The sequence below is a fragment of the Ornithorhynchus anatinus genome, chromosome 12, assembly GCF_004115215.2.
Source record: "Ornithorhynchus anatinus isolate Pmale09 chromosome 12, mOrnAna1.pri.v4, whole genome shotgun sequence".
Classification (NCBI taxonomy): domain Eukaryota; kingdom Metazoa; phylum Chordata; class Mammalia; order Monotremata; family Ornithorhynchidae; genus Ornithorhynchus; species Ornithorhynchus anatinus.
In genome coordinates, this window is record NC_041739.1 from 55,180,513 (window position 1) to 55,204,652 (window position 24,140).

Here is a 24,140-nt window from a genome sequence, read left to right on the forward strand (position 1 = left end):
GCCTAGACCGCGCACTTCTCCCCTTTCATTAATTAATTAATTAATTCATTAATTCACTCACATTTATTGAGTGCTTACTGTGTGCAGAGCACTGAACTAAGCACTTGGAATGTACAATTTGGCAACAGATAGAGACAGTCCCCACCCAAAAATGAGCTCACAGTCTAAAAGGGGGAGACAGACAACAAAACAAAACAGTCAGGCATCAATACCATCAAGATAAATAGAATCCTAGATATATACCCTTCATTAATAAAATAGAGTATGCCAATCTACTCACTGCAACTCCATTTCATCTCTCTCGTTGCCGACTCCTGGTTCACGTCCTCCCTTGGGCCTGTGACACCCTCCCACTTTATTATGGTATTTGTTAAGCATTTACTATGTGCCAGGCACTGTTCTAAGTGCTGAGGTAGGTATAAGCTAATCAGGTTGGACACAGTCCCTGTCCCACATGGGGCTCACAATCTGAATCCCCATATTACAGATGAGGCAACTGAGGCCCCGTGAAGTGAAATGACCCACCCAAGTTCCCACAGCTGACATGTGGCAGAGCCAGGATTAGAACCCAAGTCCAGACCACCACTCTCCCCATCTTCAGAGTCCTACTAGAATCAAATCTCCTCCAAGAGGCCCCTACTAACCCTTCATTCCTCACCCTATTCACCATCCCCTCTGTGTCTCTAATTGAATAGACTCCATTCATTCAGTTGTATTTATCAAGCACTTAATGTGTGCAAAACACTGTACTAAGTGCTTGGGAGAATACAATATAACAGCAGACACATTCCTTCCCACAACAAGTTTAAGTCTAGAGGACGAGCTCACAATGCCAACCGTCTCACCGCTTGACCTCATTTATCTCGCCGCTGACCTCTCACCCATGTCCTGCTTCTGGCCTGAAATGCCCTCCCTCCTTATATCCGACAGACAATTACTCTCCTCACGCCCCCCCACCCTCCCTGCCCAAAACTTTTCAAAGACTTATTAAAAGCACACCTCCTCCAAGAGGCCTTCTCTGGTTTATGCCCTCTTTTCCTTTTCCTCAACTCCTTCTGCACCACCTGTCTTGCTCCCTTTATTCTTTCCCTCTCCCAGTCCCTCAGCCTTAAGTACATATTTGTAATTTATTTATATTAATGTCTATCTCTCCTTCAAAACTATAAGTTCAATTTGGGCAGGGAATGTACCTGTTATATTGTGCTCTTCCAAGTGCTTAGTATAGTGCTCTCAGACAGGAAGCACTCAATAAATATGACTAACTGGACTTGTGTGAATACCCCTTAAGCACTTTAATACTCCACCCATGCCCAGCCCCATAGCACTTATGTATATATCCTTACACTCTACCACTACCCCTATCTGTAATTTATCACTAGATTATAAGCCTCTTAAGAGCAGGGATCGTGTCTTTTAACCCTGTCGTATTGGACTCTCCCAAGTGCTTAGTACAATGCTCTGCACACACTAACTGCTGAATAAATAACCATTAGCGAAAGGATGAAAGATTTTAGGGTCAAAAGATACAATGCCGTTTGGACAGGATTGACTTAGTGACAAAGTCTCCCCAGCATCCAGTGAGGAATTTAGACCTTTGGGGAATGTAGGGAATGAGACGCAGCATGGCTTAGTGGAAGGAGCATGGGCTTGGGAGTCAGAGGTCATAGATTCTAATCCTGGCTCCTCCAGTTATCAGCTTTGTGACTTTGGGCAAGTTACTTAACTTCTCTGTGCCTCAGTTATCTCATCTATAAAATGGGGATTAAGACTGTGAGCCCCATGTGGGACACCTGATTACTTTGTATCTTACCCAGTGCTTTAAATAGTGCTTGGCACATAGTAAGTGCTTAACAAATACCAGTATTATTATTTATTATTATTATTATTATTAGGAAATTATCTCCACCGGCCCAGTAGGGGTCACTCTAAGCGCACTGGAACGTAACTACCAGTGAACGATGCAGTTATGGGCACATTCTGGATTCTGGTTAATAGATAATTAAAATTGCATTCTGTTTTCTGCATCAGTGCATAAAGGATAAGCATAAATTTCAAGGTTCACACACAAACACACTTTATTTTTTCTTTAATTGGTAGGGAAAATCCTTCTGGGCTAGGAGGAGAAAGACTGACTTTTTCTGTCTCTGATTTTCTTTTCTTGATTGATGAATTGAGTGATTCATTCAATCATATTTAATGAGCACTTACTGTGTGCAGAGCACTGTACTAAGCACTTGATATTTCAGCAGAGAGGCACTTTTTAGGAAATCTGATACTTGTCAGTATCAGCACCAAGCAAATGGCCTGAAGTAGAGAAGCAGCATGGCTCAGTGGAAAGAGCACGGGCTTGGGCGTCAGAGGTCATGGGTTCTAATCTTGGCTCTACTTCTTGTCAATTGTGTGACTTTGGGCAAGTCACTTAACTTCTCTGGGCCTCAGTTACCTCATCTGTAAAATGGGGATGAAGACTGTGAGCCCCATGTAGGACAACCTGATCAACTTGTATCCCCCCAGTGCTTAGAACAGTGCTTTGCACATAGTAAGTGCGTAACAAATGCCACCATTATTATTATTATTATTATTAATAATGAATGGGTGGTGTGCAGATTCAACATCAGAACCAGAGGAATTTTCATAATCAGAGGTCTATTTGTTCCTTTGCAAATGTTACCCTTCATTATGGAACCATGGGCAACCCAGAGCTGCCTAATGTGTTTTCAATATGTTCACAAGAGGAGATTCCCAATCCTCCTGGAGTTCCTTTGGCATGGCCAAAGTACAGAGGAATTACATATTGATCCAGGTCATAAAATCACATCATAGCTCTCTTGCTCCATTAGTGACTGCAGTGTTTGAAAGCTGCGTAATGCATTCTCAGTTAGTTGTTTTCTCGAATAAAGGCTTTGTCTCTTATTTTGCTCAAGAAGGCTCCTTGGCAAGCCCTGTTGCCTGGGGCTTATGATGATTTCCACCCTGGGATGATGGGGAGGGACTGTGGTTTGACTTGGTTCGTTTCCAAATGTTAATAGTGCTAGGGACACTTATTTTGGAACTATTCCCACCTCAGGCAGGAGGGTGGAGGTGGGAAGGGAAAATTCCTGAGGATTAAAACATTAAATTTAGAAAAAGACCAAGAGAAGCAACACATCACTGGACTCCTCTTCCCCCCCCACCCCCCGTTTTTTTAAATGGTATTTGTCTAGCACTGCATGCCAGGCACTGTACTAAGTGCAGGGTAGAAACAACCTAATCAGGTTGGTTACAGTCCGTGTCCCTCATGGGGCTCACAGTCTTAATCCCCATTTTACAGATGAGCTCTCAGGCACAGAGCAGTGAAGTGACTTGCCCAAGTCACCCAGGAGACAAGTGATGGAATCAGAATTAGAACCCAGGTCCTTCTGACTCCCAGGCCTATGCTCTGTCCCCTAGGCCATGCTTCTTCCCTTGCGTTCACTCCTCATTGCCGCTGGCCTGGTGGCTCTCTGACCCAGTCCTTCTCAGGATAGCTTTTTTCATGGCATTTTTTAAGCATTTACTATGTGCCAGGCACTGTACTAAATGCTTAGATAGATACAAGATTATCAGATTGGATATAACCCATGTCCCACGTGGGGCTCACGTTTAAAATCCCCATTTCTCAGATGAGGTAACTAAGGCACAAAGAAGTTAAGTGAAGTTATTCCTAGCCATATAGGATTTATTAAAGAAATAGCCTGCAGAAATTCCTTGAAGACATTTCCTTTCCTAGATAGTTTTCTCCTCAGGTCACTTCACTTGTGGGTACCTTCTATACAGACCATATTGTAACCAACATTTTCTGAAGTGTTATACTTTGCCCTCAGTGTGTTTCTGTAGACATTCATCAAAAGTCTACCTCGTGGTACTGTATCCTATAAACAGTCTCCTCCCTTCATTGTGTGGAAGCACATTGTCTACTGGTTTCCAGGAATCCATGGTATTGAGCTATTAAGCACCACTCTTCTATTAATGAAAATTTCCTGTGAATCAGTCAATCCATTAATGATATTTATGGAGCATTTACTATGTGCATAGCGTTGTACTAAGCACTTGGGAGGTTACAATACAACAGAATTAGCAGACACGTCCCCTGTCCATAACGTGCTTACTGTCTATAGGGGAAGACAGACATTAATATGAATAAATAAGAAACTTGTAAGATTTAAAGATATGTACGTAAGTGCTATAGGGTCGGGGGTAGGGCAAATGTCAAATGTCCAAAGATTACGGATTCAAGTGCATCGATGATGCAGAAGGGAGAGGGAGCCGGGGGAAAGAGGGCTTAATGGGGGGAGGCCTCTTGGAGGAGATGTGACCTTAATAATGATTTGATGGTGGAGAATGATGGTCTGACATATATGGAAGGGGAGGGAATTCCAGGCTGGGGGAGGACATGGGAAAAGGGTCGGTTGTGAGATAGATAAGACTGGGGCACAGTGAGTAAGCTGGTGCTAGAGGAGCAAAGTATGCAGTCTGGGCTGGAGTAGGAGATCAGTGAGGTAGGACGGGGCAAGATGATTGAGTGTTTTAAAGCCAACGGTAGGGAGTTTCTGTTTGAGGCAGAGGTGGATGGGCAGTCATTGGAGGTTTTTGAGGAGTGGGGAGACGTGAGCTGAACATTTTTGTTGATAAATGCTCTGGGCAACAGGGTGAAATATGGACTGGTATGGGGAGAGGCAGGAGACCAGGAGGTCAGTGAGGAGGCTGATGCAGTAGTCAAGGTGGGATAAGATAAATGCTTGGATCAGCATGGCAGCAGCTGGGAGAGGTTCAGATGGATTTTAGCAGTGTTGTGAAGGTAAGAACTGACAGGATTTAGTGACTGAATATGTAGGTGGATTGAGAGAGATGAGTGGAGGACAATGCCAAGGTTTCAGGCTTGTGAGATAGGGAGGATAGTGGTATTGTCTACAGTGATGGGGAGGACAATAATAATAATAATAATGTTGGTATTTGTTAAGCGCTTACTATGTGCAGAGCACTGTTCTAAGCGCTGGGGTAAACACAGGGGAATCAGGTTGTCCCACGTGGGGCTCACAGTCTTAATCCCCATTTTACAGATGAGGGAACTGAGGCACAGAGAAGTTAAGTGACTTGCCCACAGTCACACAGCTGACAAGTGGCAGAGCTGGGATTTGAACTCATGAGCTCTGACTCCAAAGCCCGTGCTCTTTCCACTGCGCCACGCTGCTTCTCTAGGACAGGGTTCGGGTGAAACACAAGATGCCTCTGCAAAGTTGTACTGGGTCTCAAACCTGCTAAATTTATTTCTATTAATATCTGTCTCCCCCTCTAGACTGTAAACTCTTTGTGGGCAGAGAATGTGTCTTTTTATTGTTATTTTATACTCTCCCAAGCTCTTAATACAGTGCTAAGCACTCAGTAAGTCCTCAAACAAATGATCAAATGAATGAATGTGTGATGCAGGAAAAGTCAGGGAACTGGCTGCTCAGAGCAAGATCATTTCTCAAAAATGAGAAGCATGGGGGAACAATTTGGGGTCCTGGGGGCTGCCTCCATTGGCCTATTGCTTGGTCATTGGGCTGAAGCCCAGTCAACTCCTGTGGGTTGTGAAGCCCAGAGTTTTCTCCTCTCTGGATTTCAGGGCCTGATGCAGCCTACTATTTTTGAAACAGGGCTTTATTAGGGCCAAAAGGCCATAATAATAATAATTGTGGTATTTGTTAAGTGCTTACTATGTGCCAGCCACTGTACTAAGCACAGGGGAGAATACAAGCAAATTGGGTTGGACACAGTCCCTCCCCCATGTGGGGCTCACAGTCTTGATCCCCATTTTACAGATGAGGTAATTGAGGGACAGAAAAGTAAAGTGACTTACTGAAGGTTATACAGCAGACAAGTAGTGGAGCTGGGATTAGAACCCATGACCATTTGACTTCCAGGCCCGTGCCCTTTCTACTGCGTTAATTTCCTGGCTCTGATTCCCCCACGCAAGAGTGAGGTATGTGAAATGTAAATACTGAAATAGTTTATTCTTTTGTCCCTTATGTTGGCAATTTAAAAATGTGGTTCAACACAGCCCTCTCAAAATGTCTCCCAAATCCGTGACAAGGTTTCAATTCCCTAGCAAATTCTGAGAGAATGGGAAGTAACTTTCATCATCCTTCAACAGGGCAGATCAGATGAAGCATGAATCCACCTCCAGTATTTCTCTTCTTCCTTTAAGGAACATATGGGAACTTCCCAGGATACTATGGGTTCTGATCCTGGCTCCACCACATGCCTGCTGTGTGATCTTAGGCAAGTTACTTGACTTCTTTGGGTCTCAGTATTCCCATCTGTAAGGAGATTAAATATCTGTTCTCTTAGGCTGTAAGCCATAAGAGGGATAAGGACTTTGTCTAATCTATTTACCTCAAAGCCTAGCACGTAGTGGTCACTTAAATATAATAATTCATTTAAAAAAATTATTAGTGAAATGATGTGTTAAAAACCATATTCTCTATACCTCTAGACCAGGATATGTGAAAGGAAATTTTGCCATGCTCCAGTGCCAAGGTTGCTCTCAGTTTTAGTCCTGCCTCTTCTGAGTTTTTTTAAACAAAGATGATGAAAATCAGGCAGAAATACTTATAATGTAAATGAACTCAAATAAATGATGAGAATCAAATTGTCTAAAAATTCAAATCATTAGAATATCCAACTCTCCTGAAAAATAAAAGCCCCTAAACAATGAGCTAAGTTGAAGCTTCAAGACTTTCCATCACGTCCTCCGTCACTTTCAACAATTGGTATCTTAGCTAGAGGTAATTTCAGTTTCTGGAATCTTCAAGGATTTCAGCTTTTCAACAATATTAATTTAGTTGTCACGCATACCTCAACCCATTCTTTTTCCTCCCAAACCTTCCCATGAATCTCCCATACATAGACACACATTCACACATTCTCTCCCCATATGCATGCACACTCCCACACATAAATCTATAGGACCTCACCAATATGCTCACTCCACAGCCGCCCCCACCACACACCTGTATTGCCCCATCACGACTCACGACTCATCACATAGATATGTTTACCGCTACACCACAAATATCCATACGCTTCCCTGCCCTACACTCACTTCACACATGCACACACAACTTTCCTTTTACCATGCCAACAGGGTAACACAAAGCATGCTCCCCCTTAGAGATCACCAGGGAACCTCCCCAAAGGACATTCAGTTGTTTGAAGAGGAAAACAGAATCAGGAAATGAAAACCCAAAGGGAGACTGCGTAAGTACTTCACCCAGATGAAAGTCAGGTTGTTTGGGTTTTGGGGTGGGGGGGGGTTTGCTGCTGTTCTGTATGATCCCAGTTCAGATCTAGTGGCCACTTCATCGATCCATGCTTAATGTGTGCAGAGCCCTGTACTAAACACTTGGGAGGGTACAATCCAACAGAGTTTGTAGACACAATCCCTACCCTCAAATGGCTTACAGTCTAGATAGGGTTTAGTGTTAACTACTGGTAATTTTAGCAGAAATTATGAATCTACAAGATATTTGGATGTTGACTTCGCCTTATTTTTATTTCTAGGTATTTATGAGCCGCCATTTCTTGTACTATAGTGAACCTACCTTGGATGTGAAGATTGCCTTTTGTCAGGTGTGTGTTCCTTACAGGTAAAACAAGGTACAGTATATTTCCCCTTGTACTACCACCCGTCTGTCATCTCCATCAAGTCACCCAGGGCTTAGTGCAGGTTGAATTATTTATTCATAACTACCTTTGGGCATGCTCCCTCCAAACATAACGTGTTTAAGTCTTTGTCATCCTTGCTTATTATGTATCGGGAGTTCATGTGGCTATACTCTATCTACGGCTTTCCTTTCTCTATGAGTCTGTCACTCTGTCAAAGAATAGAATTGCTTTAGAATAGAATAGAAAAGATTAGGCCTTGACTCCTATGGGATCTGTCCTCTTAGAATAATAATACTGATAATAATTATGGTACTTGTTAAGCACTTACTATGTGCCAAGCACTCTTCTAAGCACTGGGGTAACTACAAGTAAATCGGGACCCAGTCCCTATCCCACATCGGGCTCACAGTCTCAATCCCCATTTTACAGATAAGATAACTGAGGTACAGAGAAGTGAAGTGACTTGCCCAAGGTCACACAGCAGACAAGTGGGGGAGCCAGGATTAGAACCCGTGATCTTCTGACTCCCAAGCTAATGGTATTTAGTGACCTCCTACTGCGGGTAGCACACCATATTAGGCACTTGAGATGACAGAATCATTAGACCTGATGTATGCCCATGAGCAGCTTATGCTCTAATTGTGGGGGGAGAGGGATAGATATTCGACAATTTACAAATAATCAGAATAAATAATTGAAGATACATTTGAGAAGCAGCATGACCTAGTGGAAAGAGCACGAGCATGGGAGTCAGAAGGACCCGTATTCTAATCGCTCCCCTGCCATGTGTCTGCTGTGTTACCTTAGGCAAGTCATTTGACTTCTCGGTGCCTCAGTTACCTCATCTGTAAAATGGGGATTAAGACAGGGACTGTGTCCAACCTGATTCGCTTCTATACACTCCAGTGCTTAGAACAGCACCTGCCACATAGTAAGCATTTAACAAATACCACAATTATTACCCTGGTGCTTAGAACAGGTCTTGACATATAGTAAGTGCAGAACAAGAGAAGCAGCGTGGCTCATTGGAAAGAGCACGGGCTTTGGAGTCAGGGCTCATGAGTTCGAATCCCAGCTCTGCCACTTGTCAGCTGTGTGACTGTAGGCAAGTCACTTAACTTCTCTGTGCCTCAGTTCCCTCATCTGTAAAATGGGGATTAAGACTGTGAGCCCCACGTGGGACAACATGATTCCCCTGTGTCTACCCCAGCGCTTAGAACAGTGCTCGGCACATAGTAAGCGCTTAACAAATACCAACATTATTATTATTATTATTAACAAAAGACCGTTTTAAAAAAAGAACCTGCTGAGTCATCAATCCCAATCTATTTATTCCCAAGCAATTTAGGAATGATCATGTCCCCAGTCATCACCTCCCACTCAAACGTGGACAATTATCTGGCTCGAGTTATGAAAATCAGGCTTGTGTATGTGGATATTTAGAAGGATGCTGCATTTCAGATGTCGTACTTTGCAGGAAAGTTAGATGGTTCTTGGTCCCTGCTTTTAAAACCCATGGTCAGTTCAAAAGTACATCACAATTACACTGACTGAAAGTTTTAAAAGTAGGGACCAAGAGCCATCTAACTTTCCTGCAGAGTACGACAGCTGATGACTACTCCAGTAGAGGCAGAACCAATTTTTTCGCTGCAAGCATTAAAATAAAATCAAATAGAATTGAAAGATAGGTGTTCCTGGGTGCCATTTAACTAGAAAATAAAAATGGAAAATTTGTAATGGTCAGTTTAATCTCTCTTAGGCTTTTTGGGGTTATCTCCTGGAAGAAAGCCTGCATGAAGATGCACCTAGAGTATTTATTTCTACTCCTTGACTTTCATAAGATAGTTCAGAAAATTCACCAGGGTTTGATAGGGAAATGATAGTTGAAGGCCCAGAATATTTGAGGGTTTTTTGGCTGATGCCTTGGCATGGCCTATTCCTTCAGACTAGTTTCAGCAAAAAACCAACTGATTATAGTGGTAGGGAAACAGTGTGGTCTAAGGAAAAGAGCACTGACTTGGGAATCAGAGCCCCTGGGTTCCAATCCCGGCACTGTCACTTCCCTGCTGTGTGACCTTGGACAAGTCATTGAACTTCTCAGTACCTTAATTTCCTCATCTGTCAAATGGGGTTGCAATACCTGGACTCCCTCCTATATAGACTGTGAGCCTGGTGAGGGATGGGGACTGTGTCCAAACTGATCTACCCCAGCACTTAGTATAGTCATTGCCACATAATACCACAGTTATTATTATTATTATTATTATTAGTTGTCTGGGTAGGGCTTTGGGCCCTCATCTCTTGCCAAATTGTACTTTCCAAGCACTTAGTACAGTGCTCTGCACACAGTAAGCGCTCAATAAATATGATTGAATGAATGAATGTATGAATCCACGTTAATCATGTTCACTCTGGCCTTGGGGTGCAACAAGGTGTAAATGGTCAAGGATGCAGCAGGTAGGCATGTGCAGGCAAAGACTTTTTAAAAAATGGTATTGGTTAAGCACCTACTATGTGCCGGGCACTGTTTTTGTGCTGGGGTAATTGCACCGTAATCAGATTGGACACAGTCCCTGTCCCACAAGTGGCTCACAGTTTAATTCCCATTTTACAGATGAAGGAACTGAGGCACAGAGAAGTTAGGTGACTTGAAGTGATTTGCACAAAGCCACAAAGCAGACAAGAGGCGGATCCGGGATTAGAACCCAGGTCCTCCCAGGCCCATAGCATCCCTATCCAACAGAAAGTTGCTTTGGTAGCCGCCCACTTTTTAGGATTTCTGCTGGTCCTGTCCCCTTGCGAAAAGCCTGAGATGACTCTTAGATTAAAAACCTGCATTACTGATGGTGGTAGAACCCGGCTCTCCTGATTCCCAGAGACATGTTCTTTCCACTAGGTCCACAGCAGACCTCTGCACCCAGCAAACACTCAAATACTTATGATTATAACAATTGATTATGGTACTTTCTAAGTGCTTACTCTGTGCCAAGCACTGTTCTAAGCACTGGGGTAAGTACAAGTTAGGTTGGACACAGCCCCTTTTCCACCCTGGGCTCACACTCCTACTCCCATTTTTTTAACAGAGGAGGTAACTGAGGCCCAGAGAAGTGAAGTACCTTGCCCAAGGTCACACAGCGGACGTGGTGAAGCCGGGATTTGAACCCAGGTCCTTCTAGACTCCCAGGCCCGTGCTCTATCCACTAAGATGCGCTGCTTTTCACGATGATGACGAGGGCGGTAAAAGTTCCTGTTTGCTGATATGCCCCACAATCACTTTCTGGGACCAGGGAAACACATAGCCATCTGACCTTGCCGAGAGGATGGTCAACACATTGGCAAAACATCTGCTAACTTGAATCTTTTTCCACATGACTGTGTGTGTGCAGGGTGAGGCAATAGTGGTAGTGAAAGTAGTATTCTTTGCTTATTGAGCACCTACAGCCTAAAACACACCGTACTAAGTTCCTGGGAACAACCAAGGCAAAGAAAGTACAGCAGAATCTTCCCTTCCCACAGGGAGCAGACAATCTAACGGGGAAGACAAGATACATCATAATTATTGGAAGCGGTAGGAATGCCACGTGTTAGAAAGAAGATTCCAGGATGAAATATCTGAAAAAAATCAGGATAGATTATTAAATGTACAGTCAAATACACATCTAAACGTAAGTGCTGAGGGAGGCTGTAAGTTAGGCTTAGGGTTGATATGATGCTGAGGGTGGCTATAAATTAGGGTTAATGTTAATATGACCCAGGGTGTTGGGAATTAATGGGGAAAGGCATGCAGGAGCAGATGGGAGAGGGGGCCGTTTTTGCTAAGATAAGTGATTTGTTAGAACCTTTGTAAAAAGTCAATCACCGAAAACCTCTTCCAAGCCCTCGCAGTGACGTATTGAGCCCCTTAGGGAGCAGGGTTAGTGAAAGCTTTACAGTCCTGCTGTCGACCGAGATAAGGGAAGAGTGGTATGTCCAAAGGGATGATGCCAGAGAGGTGGCAACAAAGGTGACCAGGCCTGATTAATGTTTTCCATTTTGGGTTCCAGTTGGGACACTTTAAAATGTCAAAACGATCCATCTCCCATGTGACTTTTTTTTTTTTCTGAGTCCCTGGTGAGCTAAAACATTTTATCCCTCCATCTGGGAGAATATAGATATGACTTATGTGGCTTTTGTGGGGCTCAATGGCTCTTAAAAGCACCTTCAAAATTTGGAAGAGAGAAGGGGGATATACTGAATATTTGTAGAATGAAGTCCATTTTTTAGTGATGCTTTCAGCTGACCACATGAATGAGGGTGCATTTCTTGGCTGCTTTGAGATGGAGTCCCATTTTATAGGGTTTAAAAAGCTGGTTATCTCCCTTGTCAGAGAGCTGTCAGCACAGAAAAAGTGGAAAGGCCCCAGCATTCAGTATTTGCCACTTGATATATTGGGTCTTATTTCTATTTTCCTCTCCCAAGCACCTAGTGCTTTGGCATTTAGTAGATGCTCAAAAAATACCATTTATTGATTACTTGATTGGGTATAAACCTTATAGAAAAAAGACCTTTTTCAGGGAATTAATAAAGTGAGGAAAGGTCACAATAAAAATGTGCCTTGACCGGGTTATGTTTTATTCCGCTACCTTCTTAGCGATTTTAAAATGCTACAGACAGTAGAGGGAGGACTTTGAACATCTGAAAAAGCAATTCAAGTGTGCTCTTTAAAGGGCAATGTAGAGTCTGTTGTTGTCTGACTTCTGATTTTTCCTTTTGAAGATACTGGCCTTTTTCCTTAGCCCTTTTTCATCCAAGACTGAATTTCTTAGTGTCTCCTGAAGCCTCCAAGGATCCTGGTTGGGAGATCGTGTTGGATTTCAACAGCGTTTTCTTCCTAAGCTCTCCCCGAGATCTGTCCACGTCACCCCGATGGCGATGGGGTCTCTCATTGTGAGTGTCGTGATTAAGGGTGACAGGCACAAAGTGAGCTTAGGGGATAATTGGAGTATCTGGTGGGAATAGAACTCCCAGGGCTGTGTTTTCTACTCCTGTAGGCTGTAAGCTACTTGTGGGCAAGGCTTGGGCCTACGAATTCTATTGTATGGCACTTTCCATAATTGCTTTCCGTAGTTTATAATAATGTTGTCTCCCCCTCTAGACTGTAAACTCACTGTGGGCAACAACTGCCGTGGCTAAGTAGAAGCAGTATGGCTTAATGGATAGAGCGTGGGCCTGAGAGTCAAAGGACATGGGTTCTAAACCCAGCTCCACCACATGCCTGCTGCAAGACCTTGGACGAGTCACTTAACTTCTCCGGAGCTCAGTTACCTTCATCTGTAAAATGGGGATTAATGAGTGTGAGCCACATGTGGAACAGGGACTGTGTCCAACTTGATTAACTTGTATCTATCCCAGCAGCTTAGAAGAGTGCTAGGCACATAGTAAGCACTTAACAAGTACCATTATTACTCTCCAAAGCATTTAGTACAGTGATCAGTAAATGCTCAATCAATAAGATCGATTACTTTCCCAACTGGTAAGTACAGTGTTCTGCACACAGTAAGCACTCAGTAAATACCATGGGTTGAATAGTAATAACAATAATAATAATGATAACCAAAGTGGTACTTGTTAAAGCCTTACTATGTGTCAAATACTACAGCAAGAGCTGGGATAGATATGAGAATCGGATTGGCTCAGTCCCTGTCCCTCATCGAGCTCACGGTCTAAACTGGAAGGGGAACAGGTATTGAAACCCCATTGTACGGATGAGAAAACTGAGGTCCAGAGAAATGAAGTGACTTGTTCAAGGTCACAGAGCAGGCAAGTTGTGGAACCAGGTTTTGAACCCAGGTCCTCTGACTTCCAGGCCTGCGCTCTTTCCACCAGGCCATGTTTTTTCTCCCTCTGTTCTTCCCCTATACCATTCCCCCTTTTGTGGGGAATGGTGAGGGACAGGGACTGGGCCTAGGATTTCTTTCTTCCAAACATTTTTCTCCCAAGATCTTCTCTTCCTCCACAAATTGTTCTTGCTCCTTAGAAGGAAGGAAGGACTTGATGGTTTTCACTTCTCAAAACTCGCCCTGGAGCTGATCACTCCATGCGTGGTACAATGTGAGATTCATCATGGAATCTCAGCTCTTGTGGAGCCAGACAAAGATACCAGATTATAGTAAAAAATGGCCAGGCCTTGACACATAAAACACAGCCACCTGCGATACTTTATGGGACTGTGACAGTATGACATGTTTATTGCGACTGATAGATTAGTGTCCCAAGTGTTTGTCTGGGTGGTTCTTTTGTTTCTCAGGATGATGGCCATGCAGCTTGGCTGTGGAAGGTATATGGCAGGGCATTTCTGATTTGTTTTCCACAAAGCTTTTCTTCCCAAGATCTCATCGTGCTGGTCATTGGGTGAAAAAGAGTCAATTTTGCAACCAGAGATTAAATCAGTGAATGATGAAGAGGTCCAAAGGTCACCAGCTCTCGGATGGAGATGATTTCTGAGTTGATTGGTTGTGAAATGTCCTTAGCATTGGGCTCAAAAGGGTGAGGTTGGTGGGTGACTACTTGTGTTTTCCCATTGCATAGTTTCATCAAAACTGCTTGTCACGTCTAGCTCAATTTTGACAAATGCTCCTATTCAGGTTGAAATCATTGCAGACAGCTTTGCTCTTTCCTGTCACAGGACCAAACATCCATAATTACGCATGCTTGAGGCCCATGATTAAACTCCAATCACAGCCTAGCAGAGGGGCAATAAACTCTGATTAGAAATGAGGAACCACTTCTGCCCATTAAAGATTACACTTGCCCTCATTTGGGAGAGGTCAGCTGTATTATTTCTTATCATCTGCTTGGTAAGCAGTTCTGAAAACATGTCCACAGCAATAATTCGACCTCTTGCATGGAACAAAAAGTCTTTACTTTTGTGGTTCCGTGGCCTCTCCAATGAAGGCTCAAGAAATAATTTCTGTGCTCTGGAATTCCCTTGGCAGTCATCTCATTTCTGTTTTTGTTTTTTTTTTTTGAATGATAGGTGATTACCCTCTGCCAGCACTGTACTAAGCACTAGACTAGATACAAGATAATTAGGTTGGACCTTGTCCCTGTCCCACTTGAGGCTCCCAGTCTTAATTCCCATTTTAACAGGTGAGGTAACTGAGGTCCAGAGAAGTGAAGTGACTTGCCCAAGTTCACAAAGCAGACAAGTGGCAGAGCTGGTATTAAAACCCAGATCTTCCGATTCCCAGGCCCTTGCTCTTTCCACTAGGTCACCTGGCTTTTCTGATTCTGCTGTTTTAGATTGTCTACTTCTATCAGGGGGCAGGGGAGGCAGGGTGATCACACATCTTCACAGCTTCGGCTCCCAAAAGAGCCACGGTGGAACCCAGTCAGCCCTCTGGCCCCCAAGCAAAGCTTGTCACCTGACCCACTTTCTGGTCAGGACGTGTGAGGAGAATGGTCAAAGGTGGGGAAACCCCAATACCACCTCTGTGGTGAGAAAAAGTAACTGGAAGCTGAATGGACAGAAAAATATTTAAATTTCCACAATGAAGCAAAACTTCAAATGATGTGGTTTCATGGTGGTTGACTGGGAGACAGTTTGTAGCATAGCAATTAGAAATGGGGTCATATAGTAGTGGACTCCATGGCCCTCTGAGCACTTGCTGTTTGCAGAGCACGGTACTTAGCACTTGGGAGAGTACAATACAACAGAGTTGACAGTTACATTCCCTGCCCACAATAGGTTTACAGTTTAGAAACCGAAGAAAGTGAGGTCTTTCGTGTATCCAGAGTAAATATTGAACATTTTAGAATTCAGAAAGGCCAGAAATTGGAACAGGATGACAGGAGCCCTATTCGTTTATCACCTCAGTGATAAATTTCATCCATGTGTCTCATTTTTTTCCTCTTGTACACGTCTGGTGATGGATGATGGTGGCTTGTTTTTTACTGATGATTATCACAACTCTAACATGTAGCTGAGAGAGTTTCTGTCTGTTGTGCTTATAATCTGAGAGAAACGATGAAACATGGGGAGAGGAGCAGGTGTGGTTAAGAAATGAGATGGCCCTAGAATGCCGATCGGCAGGCTATCTTCATGAGATCTGAGATGGCCTGGGCATGCTTTTTTGGACAAAACAAATTGGAGGGAGCAATTGCAAGATCAGTCAAACAATCAATCCCTGGTATTTATTGAGCACTTACTGTGTGCAGAGCACAGTTTTAAGTGCTTGGGAGAGTACAGTAAACTGAGATTCCAGGACCTTTCTCAGTAAACAGAGAAAGAGCTACTTTGTCAAATAGGCTATGTGAATCAATCAGTTAATTGTATTTGAGTGCCTACTGAGTGCAGAGCACTATACTAAGCACTTGGGAGAGTACAACACAACAGACATAGTCCCTGCCCACAGTGAGCTTACACTGTTGAGAGATCAGGCCTGTCAGGGATGAATACATGGAACCCGGTTGTGTCGGGGGAGATAGGTGAGGTGAGAGAGTCAGTAGATAAGCTCATTATGGACAGGGAATGTGTTTGTTTATTATTGTACTGTACTCTCTCAAGTGCTTAGGACAGTGCTTTACACGCAGTAACTGCTCAATAAATAAGATCGAATGAATTGAATGAATGAATGATGGGAGAAGCCACAGAGCAGGCGATAAGGAGCAGGTCAGGGAGAGACCATGAGCAAGATGAGGACAATGATAAAAATGGTAGTACTCAAGTGCTTACTACATTGCCAGGCACAGTAGTGCTGGGGAAGATGCAAGATAGGTCAGACACAATGCCTGTCCCACGTGGGGCTCACATTCTTAATAGGAGGCATATTAAATCCCTGTTTTACAAAGAAAGGCACTAAGGCATAGAGAAGTTAAATGACTTGCCCAAAGTCATGCAGCGGGTAGGTGGAAGAACTGGGATTAGAACCCAGGACCTCTGATTCGTGGAGGTAAGATCATGCTCTTACCAGTAGTCCAGGCTGCTTGGATGGCAAAGAATTCCCGTTTGCATCCTAAGGCCCCCTTGGTCTCTGTCCTTGGGACCTAATGAGCAGTTCCTTCTGGTTTATATTTAGTGCCGAGGCAGTTATGGAAAGTGAGAGACTTCTTCAGACCCTCCCATTATCTTAGTTTTGGAAACATGGAAGTTGTTTTTAACTCTTTCCACTTGGCCCCACATACCTATGGAGAAAAGTAGAACGAAAAACCAGATTCATTTTCTTTCATTGCATATCCAGGACAAATATGTTGCTATTTATGACACCTGTGACATGTTCCTGAGCATGCTCACACCCACTGTCCTGTTCCTCTGACTTGGCCTCTGTCAGGGTGTCTTTCTCTTGGGATCGCTCTCTGTCAAAGTCTCTGGTGCGGTCTCTTTCGGGTCTTTCCTTTAGTCAGACTCTCTTGGACGAGGTCTCTGTCTTTCAGTCAGGGTCTCTCGCTCTCAGTCGGGGTCTTTCTGTCAGAGTCTCTTTTGGTCAGAATTTCTCAGTAGGGATCTCTGTCAGGCCCTCTCGGGCGGGGAGTCTCTCTTTTGGATGCACTCTCTCTCTTTTCCCCCTTCCCTCTCCCACCCCCCCAACCAGGTTGTCTTCCCTTGCCTTCGAGTTGTACTTGCTTAACCCTGTGGCATGTTGTTTCTCAGAATAGTACAGTGAGTTCAGTTCTCTCAGTTCCTTCAGCTACAATCTGGTAGAAAGTTTGGACTTTCAAAGAGTCTTTGTGGCTACCCACTCTCCAGTTAAAGGGCAAAGCCTTGGATGCTTCAAAAGGGATAGTCTCTAGGGGAAGTGCCCAGCTCTTCCCCATCCCCCAAAATGGGCCCTTTGAGATTAGGCTGAGATTAACTACTTCTGATCGAATTGGAAAAGTTGAGTGATAGAAACCTTGGCATAAGAATATGAAGACCCATTCCAGCCAAGCTCACTTCCCGCCACCCCCCCCCCCCGACTAATATGTGCATTTTCTCATTAGTACTATTAAACTTTATTTGGTGGAGATGGAATCTTTTATGGTCTCATCCTATGGTTTTCTGTGGCAATACTGCTGCATCAGCAAACCAACTGAACCTCAGAATTGACGAAGTCCCTGTATCAAGAAATTAATGCCAAGTTAGGTACCTCCTCCGCTTGGCAAAACTTTCGTCTCTGAGCGTTAGGACTGCAGATGGAGTATGGGGGTAGGTATGCAGCAGCACAGATTTTTTCACCCGCCTCTCAGGTTTGGCATTAATCCTAAGAAGAAATGCGACTGGATTCTCCCTGCCAGCCTGCTAAGCACATGATTAAAATGGCTTTTTTTTCGAGTCCCCCAAGATGTGGTTAGAGAATGAACATTCAAGCCTGAATTCCATCTTTCTTAAAGCAAGGTAGGCTAGAGATCAATGGATAAAACCAAGTTATCAGGGTAATAAAGCGTCGGAGAAGCAAATCCTAACTCCTGAACTGATAAAAAGGAAACTGAGGATCTCAGACAAATATAATAATGATAACTGTGGAACTTGGTAAGCACTTACTATGTGGGGAGCACAGTCCTAAGCGCTAGGGTAGATACAAGGTGGGTTCCACTTGGGACTTCACTGTCTTAGTAGGAGGGAGACCAGGTAGTGAATCCACATTTTGAAGGTGAGGGAACCGAGGTACAGGGAAACTAACTGACTTGCCCAAGGTCACCCAGCAGGTAAGTGGCGGAGAAGGGATTAGAACCCAAGTCCTCTGATTCCTAAGCCTGGAGTCTTTCCACCAGGCCTTGCTGCTTCCCCAGCATTATTCCTTTCAGAAAACGAATCAGAAGGCTCAGCATTTAATTACAGCAGTTCTCAGTTTCTCTTGTGATTCCAGATTAGCTGCAATTGGGGATGAAATTGGGAGTGTTGAAGGAAGCACAGAGGTCATAAGAGAAGAAGCAGCATGGCCTAGTGAAAAAAACACAGACTTGGGAGTCAGATGACCTGGATTCTAATTCCGGCTCTGCCATTTGCCTGCTTCGGGACCTTGGGCATATCACTTGGAATATATCTATTGTTGTATTGTACTCTTGTAAGTGCTTAGAACAGTGCTTTGCACACAGTAAGTGCTCAATAATTACAATTGAATGAAAGAATGAATGAAAGGAAGCATTCAATAAATATGATTGATTGACTTAACTTCTCTGTGCTTATAACATGGGGATTAAAAAAAAAAGAGGAGGAGGGCACAGCAGTCAGTCAAACACAGAGATCACCTACTGGGTGTCAAAACAGAGTTTTAGGAACAGACTAGACTTTAAGCTTATCTAGGGCGGGGAATGTGTCTATTTATTGTTATACTGTACTCCCAGTGCGATGCTCTGCACACAGTAAGTGTTCAATAAATATGACTGACTTCCTGACTGATTAGGACAGGCCAATGAATCAACCTGCTGGAGGGCACAGGCCATCCCACCCCGGCAGTGGAAATGGTTTACCCTGGTGGAAGATCATGTTTATCCTTTTGAATGTTTTGCACATCTGTGACACTGGCTGAACCCAGAGTGACTCTCCTGTCCATTCCTCTCATGTCTCCCCCAACTGAGTCCAGTTGAGCCTCAAGACTGTCAGCTTTCACTCACAGCTTCAAAAGGAGGCCCTGCCTTACTCCACGGTAGCGGAGCTGCAGGTGTAAGAATGTAAGTTTCTCGAGGGCAGGGAGCATCTCTTTTTTATGCTATTTCTTAAGCATAAAAGATGCTATGTGCCAGGCAGTGTACTAAGATACAAGCTAATCAGGTTGGACACAGTCCCTGTCTCACAAAGGCCTCGTAGTTCTACTCTCCATTTAGTTCTACTCTCCATTTTACAGATGAGGGAACTGAGGCACAGGGAAGTGAAGTTAGGTGCCCAAGATCACTCATCAGGCAAATGACAGAGCCGAGAATAGAGCTCAGGTCCTTCTTACTCCCAGGTCCATGCTCTACCCACTAGGCCACACTCTTGGGTGCCTGATATATCCGTCTGCGCCCAATGGGTGTTCAATCAAGATGGGTCAGGACGATGGTGCCTGATTGTTTCTGTGGACCATAGTCCCAGTTTGTTGCAGAAAAAAGTGCAGAATGCACTAATGCTCCATTCATGCACCGACAGAGCCAAGGTTGGAGTTGAGGCATTACTGTGCAGTCACATGCTCCCCATGACAAAACCACTGCCACCAGGGTGCAGCTCAGCTGGCTTGAGGAACCCCTCAGCAGGATGAGGGGCTAGGATTAGGGCTCTTGGTTAAATTAGACCCACAGTCCCACTTGAGATCCATAGATCAACCGGTCTGTCAGATTCAGCCCATTCCAAGAACCCAGCAGTCCAGACTGAATGGGTCGGTGAAATGTGTTTCAGAGGCTTTGGGCAGCTATGAGGTTATTCTGCTATCACTCTGTAGTTCAGTTCAGGGCTAACTAAGTCAGTCAGTTGTATTTATTGAGCACTTATGTGCAGAACACTGTACTGTTTGGGAGAGTCTTGTCTTGGGCCGTTAAGTTGTTTCTGACCCATAGTGACACCACAGATCTCTCAGAATGCCCCGCTCTCCATCTGCAATCGTTCTGGTAGTGTATCCATAGAGTTTTCTTGGTAAAAATACATATGTGGTTACCTCTACCTCCTTCTGCAAAGTAAACTTGAGTCTCTGCCCTGAGTCTGCAACCCTGAGAGGGGTTTGGGAGAGTACAATATTACAACAGACACATTCCCTGCCTACAGAGAGCTTAATTCTAGAGGGGAAGACAGACCTTAATAGAAATAAATTACAGATGTGCTGTGGGGCTGGGAGGGGAGGTAATAATAATGATGGTATTTTTTAAGTGCTTACTATGTGCCAAGCACTGTTCTAAACGCTGGGATAGATACAAGGTTATCAGGTTGTCCCACGTGGGGCTCACAGTCTTAATACCCATTTTACAGATGAGGTAACTAAGCTGAGCATTGTTTGGCTTTCTGTTTTTGGCTTCCCGATTGGCCAGGAGGCTCAGATGGCTCGTTTCCACACTGCCCTTTATGAATGGGAACTGACCGCAGTCCACAGTCCTGCCTCCCGATTTGGGAGAAATATAGTACAGTCATTCATTCAATCCTCTTTATTAAGTGCTCACTATGTGTAGAGCACAAAGTAACTCCTCACTTGGTTTATCATCGTTAGGATGAAAGTTGATTGTCACTCATTTTAAAAGAGCTGGCATTCTTCATGGTCTTTCTAAGAATAGATATGGATGTTGACTAGCTTTTCGATTCTTCCAGCTTTTGCCTTAGAACCGGGGGGAACAATGTGTTCTTCTCTAATTCTCTCCCAACTTATTGCATTGGCGAGCGTGTAAGGGGGAGCCTCGATTTCATGCAAAGCAGACTGTTTTTAGTAGCTGTCTCTACTGCTAATGCAAACCAGAAGTGTAAAATGGCTGCTTGTGTTCTCTTGGGGGCCTATATGGAAGGTAATTCAGAGAACTATAGATTCATCCAGCAAAGTTTTACTCTTACTCTCAGGTGCCAGTTTGCACTTGGCGGGGTTCAGTTTTGGGTATGGCATTGACCTGTGGAATCTGCTCTTGTCCAGCCAGATTTCAGATCAGTCCTACTCAAAAGGAGAACAGGGAAGAGGTGCGTGGATGAACCAGGAGGGGGAGAGACAATTTTCCTCTGAGATGTTCCTGAACCCCAGAAGCAAACTGAACTAATCCTAGATGTGATTTGGATCCCCAAATTAGCTTATGATTAAGGTTACCATCAGAAAGATGGATGACCCATGCTCCTGAGATTTTCCAAAAGCAGCATGGTGCAGTGGATGGAGTGCAGGCTCAAGAGTCAGAAGGTCATGGGTTCTAATCCTCTCTCTGCCCCTTGTCTGGTGTGTGACCTTGGGCAAGTTACTTGACTTCTCTGTGCTTCAGTTACCTCATTTATAAAATGGGGATTGAGACTGTGAGCCCCATGTGGGACAGGGACTCTGTCCAACCCGATTTTCTTGAATCTACCCCAGTGCTTAGTGCAGTGTCTGGCATATAGTAAGCACTCAACAAACACCATAATTTATTATCGCCCCAGGATCCTTTAGATCAGGGAGATTCCAGATCAGGTCAGATTTCCAGGTTCACTGGAGACCAAGCTGGCCCATCCTCTGAGATGTCAAGAGAATGGTCATTTGCTTTAATGAATTATCTTTCATGCTTGAAATCCCACCTTTGCACCAAGTGAAATTCCCCTACCGTTTCTTATCCTGGTCTATGCTCACAGTCAAATATAGCTGACCATTATTCTGGAGTTGATGGATAGGAGGGGGTCAGTTATCACGAGGTGAAAAATGACAAGATCTTGAAAAATCAGTGGCAGTGTGGTTAAGTCCCTTTTGATGCAATGAGGCATGGGAAAGGGTAAGAGAATAATTTGAGAATATCTGATGAAAACCAAAGTTCAGGCTAGAAAGGATGATCATTAGGAATGATGGCATGAGAAATTCAGCCCAAATATCAAGGAAAGTTTCCTGAAAACATCATCGATATGAAATTTTCCCAAGGTCAAGGATGGGTGCACCATTATTTGAGGAATTTTAAACCCCAAAGGGTAACAATTGTCATGTGCCTTTCTAGTATAACAATGCATCACTGATCCGATAGAATTTTCTGTCCTGATACAAGCTTCGGCACCTTGACATTTGTGTTAAGGAAATGTCAGTACTCTTGGTTTCTGGCCAACTGATCAGGCAGGGCAATTTCATGCTAACCAGATGAAGTCGTTCTCTAGAGAGAAGGCAGGAAACAAAACATGCCATTTCCTTCACTGACATGTTCAAAGGTCAATGGGATTATTCTCTTAAGGGAATTATCCACCTTTTGAAGAAAGACTCATAAATGAAATATTAGTATTGGTTATTTCTATTTCAAATAGAGCCAAGTTCTAAAAGGAAGTCCATCACATGTTATTCTTTGGTAGGCTCTGGCTGAGCCCAGAGTTTGACAGCATGTTTTTAAACACAGGAGGTCGTGAAGTTGGAGAGTTTTCCGAGGAGGATCTGAGTGTCGAGAATCTATGAGTAGCTAGAGGGTGAGTTCGCCTCCATTTCACTTCCATGCTAATGGTTCACTCTTCTCATGTCTGTTTTTATTCCTCATGACAGGGATTTGATAAACAAGTGGATGTGTCATATATCTCCAAGCATTACAACATGAGCAAAAGCAAAGTTGACAACCAGTTCTACAGTGTGGAAGTGGGAGATTCGACTTTCACAGTTCTTAAGCGCTACCAGAACCTAAAGCCTATTGGCTCTGGGGCACAGGGCATAGTTTGGTAAGTGGAGTCTCTATCACTTGTAATTTAAGATGAAGTATATGGTGCTTCTTCCCATCGCTGGCCTTTTTTACAATGTGCATGTGTGCTTTCTCTAGACTGTAAGCTTGGGCAGGGAACATATCTGCTAACTGTGTTGTATTGTACTCTCCCAAGCAATGCTCTGCACACAATACAGTGCCCTGCACATAGTAAGCTCTCGGCAAATACCACTGATTCACTGATTTGCCTACACTGTAAGAATCAGGCAGGCCACTGGAAAAATGGAAACCGCAAAAGTTGCTATCAAAATTCCTGGGGTATAAGAACAGGCTGGATGGCAACCCGAGTAGAAATAATGATGTCTTAATAATAATTGTGACATTTGTTAAACACTTATTCTGTGTCAAGCACTGTACTAAGCGCTGAGGTAGATATAAGATAATCAGGTCAGACCCAGTCCCTGTTACTTATGAGGAATACAGTCTAAGAGGGAGGGAGAACAGGTATCGAATCCCCATTTTACAGATGGTTAAACTGAGGCACAGCAAAGTTAAATGACTTGACTAAGAGCATTGTTTTGTCTATTATTATATTGCACTCTCCCAAGTACTTAGTACAGTGTTCTGCACACGGTATGCACTCAATAAATATGAATGAATGACCATATAAGTGCTATGGAAAGGTTCAAGGCCTTTGATGTAGACTTAGTTTCTGGCCTACAGTGGGCTCCCAGGCTTAGAGAAGAAGCGTTGCTCAGTGGAAAGAGCCTGGGCATGGGAGTCAGAAGGTCATGGGTTCTAATCCTGCCTCTGCCACTTGTCAGCTGAGTGACTTTGGGCAAGTCACTTCACTTCCCTGTGCCTCAGTGACCTCATCTGTAAAATGGGGATTAAGATTGTGAGCCCCATGTGGGACAACCTTATCGCCTTGTATCCCCTCCCAGCGCTTGGAACAGTTCTTCGCACATAGTAAGCGCTTAACAAATGCCATCATCATTTGCCATCATCGTTATTATTATTAAAAAGAGAAAGGGAAGGAACAGATAAAGAGTAAATTCAGCACAAGCAATGGTTCAACAAAACCAAAAGAGTAGCGATATGCCAGTGCTAGGAGGCAATCTTCCCCAGAGTCTCAGCACTTGAGACAGAAGCATCCTTGATCCAATCCAAACTCCACCACTTGTCCTCTGTGTGAACTTGGGTACTTGTCTGTGCCTCAGTTACTGAGA

The 24,140-nt window shown here is 43.9% G+C and overlaps 1 protein-coding gene across 16 annotated transcripts in view; it reads left to right on the forward strand.

Annotated features, from left to right (window-relative positions):
- Positions 1-24,140, forward strand: part of MAPK10 (mitogen-activated protein kinase 10) — a 203,025-nt gene that overhangs the window by 108,197 nt on the left and 70,688 nt on the right. For 9 of the 16 annotated variants that reach the window (XM_029077198.1, XM_029077197.2, XM_029077200.2 and 6 more), the window contains 2 exons: positions 7,561-7,629; positions 22,761-22,930. In XM_029077198.1, the coding sequence (XP_028933031.1) occupies positions 7,561-7,629; positions 22,761-22,930 (239 nt within the window). Of the gene's footprint in view, positions 1-7,560; positions 7,657-11,181; positions 11,331-12,420; positions 12,592-22,760; positions 22,931-24,140 lie in introns of those variants that run through there. The other 7 variants (XM_029077209.2, XM_029077204.2, XM_029077205.1 and 4 more) reach the window with 7 other exon arrangements.